At 47.3% G+C, this 18,629-nt stretch overlaps 2 protein-coding genes across 2 annotated transcripts; one reads left to right on the top strand and one right to left on the bottom strand.

Annotated features, from left to right (window-relative positions):
• The first annotated feature begins 167 nt into the window (after window positions 1-167).
• Window positions 168-3,873, top strand: LOC8024414 (phosphatidylinositol N-acetylglucosaminyltransferase subunit P). The gene is made up of 3 exons (XM_029980993.3): window positions 168-320; window positions 2,261-2,389; window positions 3,176-3,873. Exon 3 carries the CDS (start codon window positions 3,336-3,338, stop codon window positions 3,720-3,722), a length of 387 nt encoding a protein of 128 aa, XP_029836853.3. The 5' UTR covers window positions 168-320; window positions 2,261-2,389; window positions 3,176-3,335; the 3' UTR covers window positions 3,723-3,873.
• A 90-nt stretch (window positions 3,874-3,963) lies between these two features.
• LOC115309481 (dickkopf-related protein 3) lies at window positions 3,964-17,364 on the bottom strand. Its single transcript, XM_029967739.3, has 4 exons — window positions 17,221-17,364; window positions 15,527-15,701; window positions 14,202-14,403; window positions 3,964-4,150 (listed from the first exon to the last, which is right to left on the bottom strand). Exons 1-4 carry the CDS (start codon window positions 17,362-17,364, stop codon window positions 4,081-4,083), a joined length of 591 nt encoding a protein of 196 aa, XP_029823599.1. The 3' UTR covers window positions 3,964-4,080.
• Window positions 17,365-18,629: the final 1,265 nt, after the last annotated feature.

Genomic DNA, 18,629 nt, shown 5'->3' on the forward strand with positions numbered 1-18,629 from the left:
CCCTTGCTGGACAAAAATAACAAATAATTCAGTGCTTTATTACAATAAGAGTCACTCGGAGTCACTTTTGAACATACTTTTTTATCCGCTAGGAGCGCAAGCCACCGCCAGATTTAAAGGGTTCAGCCAGTGTCCATCCATCCATCCATTCAGCAATGTGTGCTACCTCGTTGAATGTGTGAAGGAAATAGGGGAAATCGACGTGTGAAATGCGCTGTTTATGGGTGTGAAATCTGAATTTTATTTTCTTTTCGGGTGTTTATTCGCGGAATGGATCTTTCCAAGCAGTCTGGCGTCGTGACAGAATCAACACTCTCAGCGTATCCTTTCCATAGCGGTCTACCGCCTCGTATAACTTTACCGCGGTGGGAAACGTTCGTATGAAGACCCCTACTGTAAAAGTATAGTTGTAGACTTATTGAGCCTTTTGTTACGATAATTGTTAATTGAAAATTTATTGTTTTCCGTGTCAATGCTCTAGTAGTTTATGCATCTCACACAGAGCAGAATATTTGCGATTCCAACGGAACACAACCGCTTTTAAGGTTACACCTTACTGCGGGAGGTCCAGCACTCCTTTTTCTTTTTTTTCTTTTTTTTCCAACAGAAAATATTTTATGTGGGAGAATGGGAGCATCCTTTATACGAATCAACAATACAAACAATCAACAAGATCAAAACATCAATGTGACTTTACGCTCCACGAGACGAAGACATAAAGAGCTCGAAATTGTGAACCGACAGTAACTCTTCCATTCATTCGTTTGTATGCGGTGTGTCATGTATGCTTGCCACAACCGGATATTCAGGGGTTACTAGATATGCGACTCAATCAAACAGATAATACAATGGAGTGTGTGTCAACCAAGGTGATGCTCCTCCAGGAAGTCGAGCACCGTTCTCTGCTATTTGGTAACATTAGACGAGATGCCCCTAATCCAACCAGTACTCTTCTGTAAACTCCATTCTAGGGTGAATTAATAATATTTAGTGTGAGTTAGGAGAGCTGCAACACCGCAGAAAGGCAAGTAGCCCATACCATGTAGAACTGTGGCACCACAAATAGTGATAATGCAATGACCTTATACAGATATGATTGTACTGACCTATGGGAAGGCTTCGTGCATTTACTACTGGTGGCCATTTCTACTGCGTAAAGGTGCGTTCAACTGTAAGAGCTCACTTTACAGGACCCAGGTATCATTGCTGTATCCGATTCCTGCCCCTGGAAATTTTGATCTGAATGAATGTGAACATTTGACAGACATCTGTCTGGCGGGGGCAAGACAACACCAAGAAACATCAGTGGGTCCCTCGGCACTTTACCATCTGCCTACATTAATGGGCTTCTGAAAACAAAAATACATTAGTCTTTAGTTGTTTAGACAGTACCATCTGCCTACATCAACAAGCTTCTGAAAAAAAAAAAAAAAAAAAACACATTAGTATTTAGTTGTTTAGACAGTACTATCTGCCTACGTCAATAGGCTTCTGAAAACAGTGGTTGTTTAGACAGCAGGAATTTTGTTTTCCAGAGTACGGTGACATTGTCAACCACTCTAGACAAGGAAATTAGCCGGTTCAGTATGACTGGGGTCTTTAACGGGCATCACGCATTAGTGATTCACGACAGCACGCTGATAAAATGCTCATTCAGATCGAAACGGGGGGAGGGAGGTGTTGGAACCCAGGATCCTTGGGTTCTATAGTGCAAGCATTCGCTCCATGTGCTCTGAACTGAAGTGCACTAACACACTTGGCTACCGATCCCCCTCAATGGGTTTTGCAATATCGTCAACCCAAAGAGAAATGCACCACCATAAAACTAAAAAAAAAAAAAAAAAAAAAAACTGCTCCTCAATGGCTATTGCCACAGTCACCCCTGAATAAGAGACCGAGCGGACCTGAAAAGGTGTGGTTCCTAATTAAGGGTTGGTTGGACGTCTCCCCTTTTGAACTTAAATTGATGAGCATTATACTGACATGCAGCCTTGTAATCACTACTGCATGACTCACATTCGGCGTGCAAGATTGCCCGTCGTATTTCGCTGGATGATTTGCTCATCTGTTACAAAAACTAGGTAGTGTCTTTATGTCTCAATGGCGGACCTCCATCTCACTGCCGTGACATTTGATGTCTGGCTCGCTTTTTTTCTTGTGCTGTTGAATTCTTAACAACACTTGCAAAACATGTTTTTTAGCCCAACATTGCTATCTCGTCAGTTTTGCCTTGGGAAGTTCCTTGACGGTGATTCCGCAGGTGTGTCAGAGTTCCGTTTCCGTCTGAACGAGAGGCAGAGATAGCGTACAACTCCCTTCGCGTAGATCCTGAGCCAAAGAGGTCCATGTGCAGCAAGAAAATGACATTGGATGCGTGTGTGCTCCAAGTGTGAGTTGTCCCTTGTATATCTCAAAGTTCAACACACATTTAAAGGCCCATTCACACAGTTGCATTTGACTACGACCGACTTCGACACAACCGGTTTTTAAGCCTCTTGCGACGGCTTACATTTGGCTGCGCTGCTGCGGAGCCGGTCGTAAGTCGTCGGAAAAGGCTTAAAATACGGTTTTTAGCAGCTCCGGTCCTAAGACCATAATTTTCGAGGCCTTAAAAACCACAGCCAAGTAGGATTTTTTTATTCTGAAAGACTTCAAGCGATATTAACATATTTATGCGTATATATGCCTGAATTGTTTCGTGTCTGCCCAAATAACTTCGAACATTCCAAAAATTATTCTCAAGCATATTCAAATTAAACACAACTTAAGGCGAATATGTCACTGTCCAGCATTAGAATATAATTGAAGGGACTGTTGCTCTAAAAAAGAAAATGGATCCTGTGGGATTTCGGTTCTTGAGAAGACTCCCAATGTCCTATCAAAAACCACCTATTTTTCTTTGTGTGTGTGTCTTGCATTTGTTTCTTTGTCCTATCCCTCCGAGTGCTGTTTTTCGTCATATACAACGATCACCAACTAGCCAAACTTACCACATCGCTCCCCTAATTCTGTTTTTTTTTCTTTCATTGCATATACTTTGCCCCTTGTAAAGCTGCTCTAAAAGGCTAAGGCCATTAAATCAATAAATAATACTATAATATGCTCACAAGCCTTCCACAAACAGCTACTTCTCTACCTCTTTGCTACATCACAGCACACCGCCCTTACCATGCAGGGATTTCTGCGCCAAGGAGGCGCGACAGCTGCGTGTAGCCCTCAACTCCTTTTTCGACTTGCTGCTCCTAGCCACAAGCACAATGGACCGTTTTGGACCGGCCGCCTGACCCCTAGGCGCTCCCAGGAGCTCTTCCCAGGGACCGCCACTGTCACCCAAGATGGCCATCCGCACGCCGGCACCGTTGCCCAGCCGAGCCATCTACGGCTACGTTCTATTCGTGGCATGCTACCTCGGACTCGCATTGTACCTCTTCTGGGCCTACGTCCCTGGTGCGTGGTTGCGAGCCGTGGGCATCACTTACTTTCCCGACAAGATGTGGGCGCTGGCCCTGCCCGCAACCATCGTGGGGGCTGTGGTGCTTTTTGGGACGTGTCTCTACCCTGGAATCATCCTGCTGGCCACCCCGCGTCTCGATGACGTCAACACGGTTACTGACAGTCACGCCGTGTACGTCTACCAGAAGCCCGTACCTGCGGGGGCCATACCTCCGATACGGGACGTGCACATATTGGAAGCATGCAGAAAACTTTACATGAACGACTAGAAAGATAAAAAACACTCCCTGTTGCACATTTCATGTGATGTGGGACAATCTTGTAAGCTGCTTTCGAACGATAACATCTGTCAAGAGACTTCAGTGTGAGTGTGTAACCAAATTCAAACTGGTTCGGCACATAAATTTAATTTTACGCATGTTCCCTTGTCACCATCTGCTACAACTCTCAATAACCCCTCCAAAAAAAAAAAAAAAAGAGAGACCAGTACACATGCACAATTTTTTGAGGATGATTATTTCGTATGGATACATATGTACAGGTGCTTGTGGTTGCCATGGGTGATCTATACAGATGGGCGTGATGTATGTACAAAATGAAAGGGGTTGCAGACGGGATGGCAGGCTGTTACGAGTCTTCAGCTGGTGCACATCGCATGTTGTCCTGGTCCTGGTAAGATCTCCAGACAAACTCCTTCCTGAAACGTGAAGAAGGCTGTGTTTAGAAGTTGCATCACCGTGCCTTTCGTAAGGTCCAAACCTGTTTCTGCAGAAGTCCCATAGAACCTCCATAATTTGTCTCAACTACAAATATGCTTTGTCAATGTTATACATTAATATAAAAAGTAGTTAATTTAACTGCTCTACTGCTCCGAGAAAGACCTTGGAAAACTGGAAAGCTTCCATCTTGGGGCATCCTTTTTGAACCAGTAATAATAATAAGAGTAATAATATATTTATTTGCGCATGAAGAAGCACATAATGCAGGAGGCTGAAATATATGTGCGGAACATGCGTAAAAAATAGCACGAGGTTTGGAACATGCAAAAATTGTTTTTATGCCATTTCCGGAAATCGAAGTGTCCAAAGCGCAAATGTTCGTTTTTCGAAAATGTTGGGCGAATATAATTCCGAGTTGCATACAATTTTCTGCTACTGCCTTTTTTCACTCATAGACTGATAGATACCATAGAGACTAGCAAAGTTGATCGAGCATTTTCAGCTGGCTGCCTTCCCGAATGCCGAGTGCGAAAAGGCTGTCTTTGCGGAAAAAAAAGAAAGAAAGAAAAAGGCGTCGCTTAATTTGCGGAAGCGCACCGTTTGTGAGAAGAGACAGTCGCGTGACCAATCGAGCTGTTCTCTCCAGGCCAGCGTGATTGGTCACCTGGCTGTCTGACGTCACACTGGCGACCTGCGATGGGAGTTGAAAATGAAGAAAGGGGGTACGGAGTGATTAATTGAAACGTTTCAGTATGCACGGTGCTCTGTAGACTGTTTTCTTTTTTAGATCTGAACATTATTGTACTTTGGGAGGGTTCCGTAGTGACTTGGTAGATTGACATTGTCCAACCTGTTCATTTTTATGTAATGAATGATAGTTATGCAAGTGTATTTTACCCTTTGTACGCTTTTGTCATGCTTTTGGTCTTTTTTTTTTTTTCTCCAGTTTTTACCATTGTAAAATGGAAATAGAGCGGTTATTATTATTATTATTATTATTATTATTATTATTATTATTATTATTATTGCGAACGAGGGTATCGTACCCCAGCGAAAGGCGAAGCTCAGAATACGAAATACGCGATGATATCCCTGCGCACGTCGCATTTTTCCGGTCTTCGCGTATTGGGAGCTTCGTCATTCGCTGCAGGGACCCTTCCGTCCTTCGCGGGGATTGGCTGTTTTCGTGTTCTGCGGGAAAGTGAGCACGCGGATTTTTAGTAGAGTGGAGATGATTGCCGCTAGGTTTTCCGCCAGACAATTCGCGGGTGACGCGTATTATTGACTTCGCGCGATGATGGTCCCTTCCTGGTCATCCGCGGGCGCAAGGGCATAAAAATATGCGGACGATTTAAAGTTGTGATTTCAATCGCGTACATACTTTTGTGAGCGCGAGAACGAAATATGTATATAAACGTATTTCTGCGCTTTGAATAAGGTAAGAACTGCGTAATCCATCTAACATGTACGTATGTAAAACGAAAAAAAAAAAGAAGACTCACTTCTGTATTTTTTTAACGATATTCGACCTAAGTACAAGATGCTTTCTTAAACTTAGGAATCTAAATGTTTTTCACATAAAGCTTTTTTGGGGAGTTACGATTTTAGATTTCAACCATCCGGATGCAAACACTCGTTAGTTGGCTGTTTCACAAATCTTTTCCTTGTTCGCGGAACGGAGCAAAAATCAAAGAAAGCACGCGAAGTTTTCACACTCAAAACCAGACGAATGCGCACAAAATAAAAGACTGCATTGTGCGATTCCTACAAACAAAACAAATATTAACGAAAAAAAAAAATCAAGATGACACAGAAACAGGTGTGCCGCTGAGCTTGGGGCGCTTTTGGTGAGCATACGTCAGAGCGACGTCACATCGCCGAACTGACGTCAACTCGACAATGTGTCGTTTGCCCCGACGAAGGCTATCGCACGATGCTCCGTCCCACGTGGAATCTATCGTGCGGCTATAGTGTCCGACGTCACGGGAACTCGTGTTGCTCCAGTTTGCAACGGAGACAGCTGCGTTTTTCTACGTCTGGCCTTTGCGATACTATCAACTGTGCAGAAAAGAAAAAGAAAAGAAAATTGCTTATGCTTTTTCGGTATTTAAACTAAACAATGCTTCTTGCAAGCGGTTTTGCTCGACGTCATATGTTGTTTCCGACAAAAGTTTGGTTGTTTTACTGTCGAGAAGGGGTCTGGGAACGTCTCAACAACACCAGGGAAATCATCCAAAAATTTCCCTGAGCCCTTTGTCAAAATTTTTTTTATTAAACGTATTAGTAATTTGTTAACGTATGCACATCCTGCGGTTGATTGGGTTTTACGGTTCCCGAAATTCGCAAGTCGTTGTACCCCGGGAGTTTCGCTGTGTGTATGGGAAATCATATGGCAAGTGTTGGTACAATTCTATTTTTTTTTTTTTTTTTTTTTTACTTTGCGAGTTTCGTAGTTCTCTCATACAAACCAACGTATTCTTTTTTTTTTCTTCCTTTTTTTTTTAGACTAAACTTTCTTAGAATTAATACATATTTGTTAACTTTATGAAAGTTTATAAATTCCATATAGGTAAAAGTCGTAACTATCAACTTGAGATCAAAAGCGCTTTGCAAAATTTCAGTGTTTTATCGAAGTAAACTATGTATTGATCCTAATGGAACTTCTTTAAAAAAAAGCTCCACTAGAATTAATCAAAAAGGTGACTTATAACTAGGGTTCCGTGTTTTCAGTGTTTATTTTATTTTCAATTTTTTTTTTTGGGGGGGGAGGGGTATTTTTTTTCTGAAAGATTCGGTGTTTTTTATGGAAAATAATTATAACTTTACCGATATTAAAAACACCGAATATGCGAAAAAAATACCCCCCTCCAGAAAAAGGGAAAAAGTGTAACTGCCAAATAAAAATAAGTAAATAAACGAGAAACGAAATTTAATTTATATTTGCTAGCTCTGAAGCCTGAAATATTGGCTTCGAATTCCTCAAAAACTTTCCAATATAGTGATTTGGAAAGTGCGAACGGGATTCAAAACCAGTATCTCAACTTGTTTCCCAGCATACAAGCTTTCAGTTAGAGATCGTCGAGAATGAAAGAGCCAGCGAAAAACTTGTAGATGATGAAGAATGTGTAATGTAGTGACAAGTTTCACTGTTTTAGCTATGTTTAGCGGACTTTGTGTTTTGGTTGTCAACCTTGTTATCTGTTTGTTACCGGATCAGCAAAGTAAAACCTACCAGTCGTAACCAAGACCGCGATGTGTTCGGCTCAAGTCATTACAATTGGCGACGAGAAACTAAGCCTAAACGGCGACGTCCGTTAGAGAACAAAAAAAAAACCCACGGCGGCAGAAGCGGCCACAGCGACGGCACAGCGGCGGCAGTATGACAACCAACGGCATCGGAGAATACCAGCTCGGAACAGGGAGCGCATGGGAAGAGTATGTGGAAAGGTTGGAGATGTACTGCGTGTGTCACAAGCTGGCTAGCGAAGAACAAAAGCGCGCGGTTTTACTCAGTTGCTGCGGCGCCGAAACGTACTCGCTCATAGTTACGCTGGTAAAGCCTAGTCGTCCGACGACAGCGAACTATGCAGACATTGTGGCAGCAGTGAAGTCGCACATGCACCCGCGGCCTTCCGAGCTCTACGCAAGATTCAAGTTTTACAAACGGAATCAAGCGGCGGGGGAAAGCATCGCTGACTACGTGACAGCTCTCCGCAAGCTAGCGGGCGACTGTGAGTTCGGGGACAAACAGTTGCCGCTCGATGTCATGCTCCGTGATCGCTTTGTGTGTGGAATTCGCAGCGAGGCGATACAACAGAGGCTGCTCGCCGAACACAAGTTGACGTTCGACGCGGCGTATGACTTGGCGCTCACGGCGGAAGCCGCAGCCAGGCAGCTGAAGGACATCAACGAGGATCGAAGGACGGTCGTGGAAGGGGACGCCAGCGTGCATGCAACCGCAGAGAAGAGCTCGCCTCACGAAAAGAAAGAGAGTTGCTACCGTTGTAATGGTAAGCATCTTCCAACTTCATGCAAGTTCAAGACTTCGACATGTTATAAGTGTCAGAAGCTAGGGCACATCGCGGCAGCGTGTCGTTCGGAAAAACAGGCGGTGAAGCCAGCGACGGGAAGCAAGCGTGGGAGCGCAAAACAGGTGCACGAAGTGGATGAGTTATTCTCCATCTGCGAGCTAACCGAGGCACCAAAGAAGTACATGGTCGAGGTTTCCATTGCAAATGAGCAAGTCACTATGGAAGTGGACTCTGGTGCATCCTGTTCGATAGTCAGCGAAGACACGTTCAGGAAAATTGAAGCAACCTCAAGAAAAAAGATCCCTATCGTGGAATCGAGCACCAAGCTGGTCACATGGTCCAGTGAAACGCTGCCGACCCTCGGTAAAGCAATGGTGGACGTCGTGTTCAGAGATCACGTTGCAACATTACGGTTGCTAGTGGTCGGAAGGCAAGGCAACAGTTTGTTGGGCAGGAACTGGTTTCCAGCGTTGGGGATTGGAGTGCAAGGCATCCAACAGCTGAGTAGCTCCGAAGAGGACCTAACGGAAGCTTTTCAGGAGATTTTCGGCAGCGACTTGCCAGGATTCACAGGAGCACCCCTTCACATTGAACTGAAAGACACCGCTGAGCCGAAGTTCCTCAAGTGTCGTCCAGTGCCATTTGCTCTTCGTGAAGACGTCAACAACGAGCTGGACCGCCTCCAAAAGCAAGGCATCTTGGAGCCTACCCAGTATGCCAGCTGGGCGACGCCACTGGTAGTGGTAAGAAAAAAAGACGGGTCCCTGAGACTGTGTGGGGATTATCGAAGTACGGTGAACAAGGCAGTGAAAAGCAATGTTTACCCTCTACCGACCACCACCGAAGTGTTTGCAGCAATAGGCACCAGCTGCATCTTCACAAAACTCGACCTCACGCAGGCCTACCAGCAGTTGACGCTGGACGATGAGTCTGCAGAGCTCCTCACAATCAACACCTTGAAAGGACTTTACAGAGTCCGACGACTGCCTTTCGGTGTTTCGGCAGCGCCGGGACTGTTTCAGCGTGTCGTCGACAGTCTGATCTCTGGAATCCCTGGTGTTGTGGCGTACCTGGATGATATCATCATCTCGGGAAAAACAAAACAAGAGCACAACGAGCGTGTGGAGGCTGTGTTGCGACGGTTACAAGACGCCAGACTGAGGGTCAACAAGGACAAGTGCCAGTTTGGCAAGACAAGCATAGAGTACCTTGGACACAAGATCGATGCTTCGGGGATTCACCCAAGTGCCAGCAAGGTTGCAGCAATCCACAGCGCTCCAGCTCCAACTAACAAAAAAGAACTACAAGCCTTCTTGGGCATGGTGAACTTCTACAGTCGATTCCTGGAAGGGAAGGCAGAGGTTGCAGAGATTTTGCATCGCCTGCTAGACGACGGGCGTAAGTGGACCTGGACAAGGGAACACCAGAACGCTTTTGAAAGCCTCAAGAAACTGCTGACTTCCGAGTCACTTCTGGTGAAGTACGACACCAGTCGTCCTCTGGTGCTATGCTGTGACGCCTCACCAGTGGGGGTTGGAGCAGTGTTGGCACACCAAGACAACGACGGGAATGAGCTTCCTATCGCATATGCCTCACGTACTCTTGGCAAGAGCGAGCGGAATTATGCACAAATCGACCGAGAAGGTCTTGCCGTTGTCTACGGGGTTAGACACTTTCACCAGTATCTGGCAGGAAGAAGTTTTACGATCATAACAGATCATAAGCCGCTACTGGGATTGTTTGGCACAGACAAGCGCATGCCTGAGGTCCTGTCACCTCGAATGCTACGGTGGACACTCCTGTTGAGTGCGTACAATTACCAGATCAAGTACCGGAAGGGTCAAGACAACTCTAACGCGGATGGTCTAAGCCGGCTGCCACTGCCTGGAGATGTTGACGAACCAGCACCACCCGGTGACATCCTGTTGCTTGAAGCCATCCAGTACCCTCCACTTCTGGCTACTGACATTGCGGGCTTGACTGGAAAGGACACCGTGCTCTCAAGGGTGAAGCAGTGGGTGCTCAGCGGATGGCCCGATGACAGTTCTGGTGGAGACTTCGCACCATTCGAAGTGAGGCAAACAGAATTGTCAGTGCATCGAGACTGTTTGTTATGGGGTAACCGTGTCGTGATCCCCAAGGCGGCAAGGAGCCAAGTCCTACAGCTCTTGCACGCAAATCATCCTGGAATGACGGCGATGAAGGCAATGGCTCGTAGCCTAATCTGGTGGCCGAAACTCGATGAAGAGATAGAGGAGTTTGTGCGCTACTGCGACAAGTGCCAAGCCAACCGTCAGAGCGACCCCAAGGCACCAGTACACTTCTGGATTAAACCAGAGCAGCCCTGGAGCAGGTTGCACGTCGACTTCGCAGGTCCAGTTAAGGGCGAGGTCTTCTTGGTGATCGTCGATGCTTATTCCAACTGGGTGGAAGTAGATATCATGCCATCGATGACCTCTACTGCCGTAATCAGGAGCCTGCGCAAGTGTTTTGCAACACATGGGTTGCCGGACGTCATTGTGTCCGATAATGGAACTGCATTCACCAGCCGAGAGATGCAAGACTTCCTCAAGCTCAATGCTGTCCGCTTTGTGTACACAGCTCCATACCACCCTGCAAGCAATGGCAGGGCAGAGCGGATGGTGAGGGAGGTGAAGGCGACACTCAAGAAGCAGTCGGAGGGAGATACCCAGTGCAGAATCTCGCGATTTCTGTTCAAACAGCACACCACCCCCCACTCAGTGACCGGCAAGACACCAGCTGAGATCATGATGGGACGGAAGTTGCGTTCGCCCCTGGACAGGCTTCATCCGGATCGGATTAGAGAACCGGAGAGACCAGACCTAAAGGTGAAGAAGTTCCAACTAGGAGATGCGGTCTACATGAGAAGTTTCATCCCTGGCCCGCGATGGAAAGCAGCAAAGGTGGTTGCCATAATGGGCCCAGTCTCGTACAAAGTGCAGCAGGAGAATGGCGAGACTCATCGACGCTACCGTGACCAGCTGCGCAAGGCTTGGCTGGACGTGAGCATCAACCCAACGAGCCGGGCCAAGGCTGTTCAACTGCCACCCATCACCTGTCGTCAAGAGCCAATGGAACAAGTGCCTTCACCAAATGCAGAGGTCCATGACCAGCCGACAAGTCCTCCTCCTCGAAGATCATCAAGACTGCGTCGACCAGTCTCCAGATTGGGACCTTATGTGTATTAACTAACGAGACTGTGCACCTTACTAAGAGGGGAGGGATGTAATGTAGTGACAAGTTTCACTGTTTTAGCTATGTTTAGCGGACTTTGTGTTTTGGTTGTCAACCTTGTTATCTGTTTGTTACCGGATCAGCAAAGTAAAACCTACCAGTCGTAACCAAGACCGCGATGTGTTCGGCTCAAGTCATTACAGAATGGGAGGACTTTTCTTAGAAATTTCGTTCGGGGTAGACTTTTACCTGGCAGCGTCAAAATCGCATATCGTCCACCTCACTCTGCTATCAGGATGTAATGGTATAGCATTACAGCACCCTGTAGCGTTCTCCCGCAATTTTCCCGCTCAGCACATATTTGCACGTAGAGCTGCGGTACACTCCGTTTCACCATGATGGACCGTAGCGGAGGCTACGAGCCATCTCAGCCAATCCGGCACTGCGAACATGGCACGTGTCCACGCCTTCCGGATGTCACGTTACACTCGCACGACGTTGAATTGGCTTCGATGACTATGCCGACGTCATCTGCGGTCCATCGTAAGATCCATCCCCCTAGAGGTTAGCCCGAAGGGTTAGAAGCGAAAGTGCGATCCATCATCTCTAACCATACGACGGGGCATAATAGCCTATGGACGGGGTGCGTGGGCCTCGCTATTTCTCGAGGCAAGCTCGTGGTATCACGGAACAACGGCGGCGTTCTCAGTGGGGGGTGGAATTAGGCACGGTTACTCCTTTCGCGGGACTATGCCAGTCTATGGTGCTACTCGACATATATACTCCCTTTTGGGGGAGTATCTCCCTCAGCAAGAAAGATAGAAAATGGAACTTTATGTCTATATCCAATTAGTGGTTATACGCAGAAACAGGTTATGCGAAGAGCATAATAGCGAATTATACATACATGAGGGTCAAGACAATACTGCCCTACCCAGAAAAAAAGAATGTTTTGGCGGTTCAAAGTCTAGACAAGGAACTCGGAAGAAAAGCACGTTCAAGAAAGATCAATAGTCGCGTCATAACAAACGGGTTGTTGAATCTAAAGCATAGTCGATTCTCACAGTCTCTGGTATCTTATAGAATCGTAGTACAACTCAAAACGTTTTTTTTTAAATTATTATTATGTTTACTGAGAACGGACTTATTACGTACGTCTGGTCACGGTGCTCGTCTTTTTTTAATTTTCTTTTTGACATTTGTCAATTTTACTTATCGGTGCAAAAAACGAAGACGGCATGTACTTGTGGACAGAGACCATCCTGGCCTAGAGAGGCACGCAGCTTATACAATTAGTTATAGCTAAGCAAGTGATTCGGAGACCGTCCCGTTGTTTGTTTGTTTTTTTCCCCGCTAGCAGCCTTTGATGTGTTGGAAACTGCGTGGCGTCGGTTCTGCAGTGTCCTAAAACACCTGCTTCGTGCAAACGTACTGTTGCAACAAACGACAAAAAAAAAAAAAAAAAAGGTGGCGTACATTTATGTAATTGTTGTTGCGCAACATGCGTTTCATCACGTCGACCTGGCTCTCGTAACGCGAATCGTCACACGAACTCTCTTTTCTTCTACATTGCTTTCTCGGAACTACGGTGTTGCGTCAGAAAAATTCTGATGTTTGCTCGGGTAAAAAAACACATACGTGTAAAAAAGAAAATAAAGGCTTGTTTTTGGAACATTTGTGAATGCACGGAGTGCCTACAGATGCACATTTTTTACGCGATAATGAGATTAGATTAGTGAGACCGTCCTCACGGGGATGTTGAAAGGACACTAAAAGTGGTTTCAGTGTTTAATTGCGTGGTTTGCAGTTTTAACAGATAGTTATAATCCAATTAGATGGTTTCTTGCAACATAACTCGATCAAACCGTTGGATGGAGCCAGGGCCGTACCCAGAAAAACATTTCGCGGGGGGGGGGGTTTCGGGGACAACGGCGGCCATTTTGAAAGTGTCTATGGCCTATTTTCGCCTATGAATCATGTGCGCAAACCGGTCCCAGTTTAGTACCCGGTAGCCGACCGGCGCCACTGCGCGTGCGCAGAGGTGGAGATTAAAATCGGCTGGCTGCCAGTGCACCGACCAGGGCCGTACCCAGAAAAAATTTTCGGGGGGGGTCAGAACCCCCTAACCCCCCCCCCCCCCCCCCCCTGGTTACGGCCCTGGATGGAGCGCAAGCTCGTATATCGCTGGCAGCCATTTTGACTCCTAACGTTGAGTCTTTATATTTCTGCCTCATCGCGAGCTGACAGCACTTCGCGGAATGCATATAACCGTAGCCTCCTCTGCATACAAGAAACACGAGCACTGAGACCGAAGGAAGCTGACAACGCGACCCGCATAAACTGTTTTGTTTGTCCGTGCTTTGTTTTGTTTCCTTCTTTCCCCACTGACGCCGTTTCGCGAGTTCTGAAACTCCCCGGCTACCCCTGTGGGCAGCACTCGGTATACGGTTTTCCAGCTGCACTCCACGCAGCAATTAAGTCGGTGATGGGCAAGACCCCTTAGAAGGGGCCATCAAATAGGAAGCTCGAAAGCGGAGCGCAAGTTCGTCTGCTTCTTTTTGCGGGGGTTGTGTTGACGTCAGAACGCCCAGTTCCAATTGGCTCCGATTGGAGGGATAGCGGGTAGACCTCAAGCAGCTTGCTTTGAGGTCTACCCACTATCCTTCATTCAGAGCCAATCGGAGCTCGGCGTTTTGACGTCACCACAACCCCCGCAAAAAGAAGCAGACGAACGCTTGTTCCATGTGGTTGCGCGCAGAAGGGGATTTTCTGAATGGTCTAGATCCAAACGGCATGCACTCACTCTCTGCTCCTCTGGCCGCCGACGTTCCTGCAGACGAGGCCCTCTTCGCAAGGACAGCGCTCGTTGATGATGTACTCAAGCCCTCCACGGGGAACGTAGCAGCCCTGGTTCCGACCCAGCCTGGGCTTGCACACGCGCTCGCCGTGTGTGCGGGCACAGCACAAGCCCCGTTTGCAGTCGGAGCTGCTCTCGCAACGGGCATCTGGGCACGGGAAACAGCGCACAAGGTTATTTACTATATACGATCATGAGGCCACACAAGATTAAAGGGTCCAGTTATGGGAAGTTCGCCACCGGTTCGAAAGCGTTACGAGATATTGGAGAATAATGCTGTGGTTGGCTATACTTGGTTTCACCTTAAAACGCAGCCGACGACGAGCTGATGGGATTAATCAGACAGCGTCAAAAGCACATCATCATGGTGTTCGTTATGTGTTCTATCATCGCTGAATCAATCAAAGTGACTGGCGCTTTTGACGCTGCTTGATTAGTCCGATTAGTTCATAGCGTAGGCTGCATCTAAGCTTAAACTCAATACGACGATTTTTTTTATGCAGACTTGCTCTTGACTTAGGCATTGCAGTTTATTTTATTTTCCTTGCTACGCAGCTTGTAATTCCGCCAAAGAGAAGAAGGTATTTAAATAGTTGAAATTGGTCGCAAATAGGCTTCATAGTAATTGCTTAGAAACAGCGCCCCCCCCCCCCCCCAACACACACACACACACACACACGCAAAAAAAAAGAAAAAGAACACGTACGTGTAACATCACTGCACTACACATCACTTCTCTAAAAGAAAAAAAACGAAAAAAAAAAAACGTCATTATTAATTGCATTCCACTTTGGGAATCGTTTCTAACCGATGGAAGAAACAAAAATTGGTGTGTTCATGTTTATGTACAGCCGGAATTCGCCTGCCTCCGTGCGTCTGGTATCTCAGTTGTATAGATGAGCAATTTAGCCAGTGCGGCACATCGATCCGATATCCCACCGATGGATGAGTTCTTAGGACATATCCCATGAGAACGGGCGTTCATTTTCTTATTTTCCAGACTAAAATATTTTAGGAAAATGAATAAATAAATAAAGGAAATTCTTTGGCTTAACACTTTCGCTTGCTGCGGACATCGAGGAGCGACTGTTTGCGGGATAAATTGATAACAATTTACTTCATATTCATGTCAGCTGCTACCAATCAAAGATTCCTAGCCCGTCGTCCAGATAGTCCACACCGGATGTTCTACATAAAAATTAAAAAAAAAAAAAAAGCGAAATTCCATTTTATTATTGAGTGCACGATCGTCGTGTGCGTGCTTTGCTTACCGAGGTGTCCCCTCTTGGGCGCCGGCTCGCACTTGCCGAACATGCAGAGTAGCCTGTCCCTGCAGTGCCTGTCCGCCCGGCATGGCTCGTCCCTGGACCGCTGGGCGTCGCAGTAGCCGTAGTGCGTGTCGCAGAACATGCTCTCGTCGCAGTCGTCGTCCCCGCTGCATCGCACCTGGCAAACATCGCGCGCATTCAGCCAAGCTGCTCGTATTCGCAACGGATGAATGCGTACAGGTCAGAGCCGTATACATATACGGCTCTGGTACAGGTCAGAGGTACAGGTGAATCGCCTTTAAATCAGGCGGCCGCTTACGCCACCTGGCGTTCACGGGAGGCGCGTCTGCGACGCTCCTTCGAGAGTGACCGCCCTGATCCAAAAGGGTTCTGGTGCAGCTGAATACTAAATACGCGGTATACCCTTCCAGACACACGGGTGGGAGCGCGCCTGCCCACTGTACGAGCAGTCAAGCGAGGACGTCCACCCTATGTGTTGTCGCGGTGCCCTGCCCTGGACCACTGTCGAACCCTCTGGGCGACCAGCGGAGAGAAAATCCCGGAAATGCTGGGACTCGGAAAAGAATTCCACCATCCTCGTGGAGTGGGAGAGGCTGCACGTGCAATCGCCCGAGTGGCCCGGGACGGGCCCCGTGGGAGTAATTCGGCATCCGCGGGAGCCGTGTCTGGCCAGTTGGCGGGAGGTGATTTGGCATTCTTTTGTGAATAGGACCCAGCTCGGGTGGTCATGGTGCTCCCTGTCATGAGCTCTCAGCTGCCCCAACAAACAGCCGAGCCAAAGCGAAATCACACGGACTCTTCGGAGTATTGTGATTCGGAATACCGGAAGTACCAAAGCTGCATCGAGACGGAGCGGCAGTGTGCACAATGTTGCGGCATCACCGAAAATAGCCTAACCTAAAAAAATAATCAGCAAAAAAACAAGAGAAAAAAAATTAATCTGTGCTTGCAAAATTGCCTTTTGCTGCCCCCGGTCTCAAAAGGGGCTATGAACAGCCAACTAACTAACTAACGTCACCCAGCGGAAAATATGTGAAGGAGAGGAGGAAGCAGCTATCACCTATCAAGAGCACAGCGAAAACTGGCGCAACGGCTTAGCGGCCGATAAGTGAAAAAAAAAAAAAAAAAAAAAAAGGTGTCAAATGCACAAGCTTGGAGTTGTACGAATACAATTCACACATGGGATATATGTCCCATGCCACCTGCACAGGTGGCGCCGGACTGTGTTACGCAGATTATGCGTACCTCCATTATATCAGTATGTCGGAGAAGACGAAGTAACCTCGTCGGTAGAATCAGGGCCTCGGATTAACTGTAATATTTTCCAAAATGAACTGTTTTCCAGACTTTGCACTCTATCAAAAGTGACAATTATACCGCAATGGCGAAATTAGCAGGCGCTGCTCGGCTCCCATCCGTCTCTGCCTGACGTCTTGGGCGCTAATTATTATTACGGAATATTGAAGGATAGCTGTAACTATATCGAGAGCCCTGTGCAGTAGTGTGGCACATCCGTATGGAGTTTTAGAAATCATTGCGCAAGTACGTTCATGAAATCGCTTTGCAGACTGTGTGTCTCCCTCCGATAGCGTATCAAGAAAGTTACCATCTTCTCTGTTGCAATTATTACGGTTATTTCATGCGCAATGTACGGGATTGAGAACGTATTTACTTACCATTACTCCGTTACTGGTATAGTTCCGCGATCCGTCTCTGACGGAACGGGACAGGGACACCGGATTCAACGCCCAACTCCACACGGCAGCGTTGCTTTCGACTAGAGAAAAGGCTAAGACAACGAGCACCAACTTCGTAGCCATTGCGTCCTTGTCAAGTTCACCGGAGAATGTTTCAGACGCGGCACACTGTTTCCAACTGACCTGGGCGAGGACACGAGCTTCCTTAAAAAGGACCAGCACCACGTGACCTGGACCACGCCTTTTCCCGCCCCAACGCGCACCTGTGGGACGTGGGGCGTACCTGTAACACCCCGAAGGAACTCAAACGCGTAAATGTTCCACCTTGAGATGGGCCTCAGCGGACGCTACGAGCCACAAGAGCCAATCAGATGTTGAGGGCGTGCCACGTAACCCCCCGGTATAGAGCTCAGCAATGCGAGGAGCGCAGCATCACGCGACACGCTCGCAGCGCTGTCTTGGCGGGAGGGACATCGGCCACGGTTCATCTTCGAATGAAACAGAAGTATTCAAACCAGTTCCGACGTAGCACGCGACCACTGTCCCAAAGAGCGTCAACAAATGGTCGAGAGCACAAGACGTTTACCTCCAGACACAATGGTCCGCCTCTAAGCGAGAAAGAGGGGAGCTTCGATTCATTCTGTGAGCACCTCTAAGCTTTAGTTGAGACCCCACTGTGCACATTTGGAGGGGATTGGGGTGAGGTGGTTATACGCTTGTTTATTTAGCCTATTAAAGACTATAAAATACTAAAAAGAAGGCATTAGCAAGATTGAACAAACCACAAAAGGTGCATACTATACGGTCGTGGGCGACAGGTGTTTCCCCCCCGGAACGCTGTTGGCACCTGAGTGGTTGTTTGGCCTGAAGTGATGTGGAGTTAATTTTCGCCCGTCTTCCTTCTTTCGCCGCTGCTTCTCTTTTTTTTTTTTTTTTTCGTGAAGGCGCGCACTCGAGATTTGGTTGGACGATTATCATTCGTTCGAATCTCTCCCCGCGTGCACGAGGGGTCCCGAGAAGGTAAGTGGATGCGCTGGCGAAGAACGTCTGGTCAAGTGGAGGGCTCTTTCTTGGAAATCGCTGCTTGGTTACTTAAGTTGACGAGTTTGGTTGTTTGGGCTCTGCAGTGGGTAATATGTACTGATGCTTCGGATGTGACATATCCCCGTTTTTGGGACGGCTCTACTGACAGCCTGCCCCTTCTTGTCAGCGCGAAGAGGGGTTTAACGGCTCATCTTCCACGAAATGTTTCTTGACAGGGGAAAAGATGCGAAATCTGGAGTTGTCCTACAATTGGGGGTTGGCACGCACGCATACTGTTCCAGAAGACGCTGAATGGGGTGCTTGACCCCACACGTGGGACGCACGTGCCGTGCTAATAAACACAA

The sequence above is a fragment of the Ixodes scapularis genome, unplaced genomic scaffold (genome assembly GCF_016920785.2).
Source record: "Ixodes scapularis isolate PalLabHiFi unplaced genomic scaffold, ASM1692078v2 PGA_scaffold5__190_contigs__length_132052651, whole genome shotgun sequence".
NCBI classification, from domain to species: Eukaryota; Metazoa; Arthropoda; class Arachnida; order Ixodida; family Ixodidae; genus Ixodes; species Ixodes scapularis.

Bases quoted from the DNA above. Each gene is read 5' to 3' on its own strand.
- LOC8024414 (XM_029980993.3), top strand. From the start codon at position 3,336: ATGGCCATCCGCACGCCGGCACCGTTGCCCAGCCGAGCCATCTACGGC.
- LOC115309481 (XM_029967739.3), bottom strand. From the start codon at position 17,364: ATGGCTACGAAGTTGGTGCTCGTTGTCTTAGCCTTTTCTCTAGTCGAA. The intron at 15,702-17,220 runs GTAAGTAAATAC...GATGTTTGCCAG, and splicing joins ATACCAGTAACGGAGTAATG to GTGCGATGCAGCGGGGACGA. The intron at 4,151-14,201 runs GTGAGTGCATGC...TTCACGTTTCAG, and splicing joins GGCGGCCAGAGGAGCAGAGA to GAAGGAGTTTGTCTGGAGAT.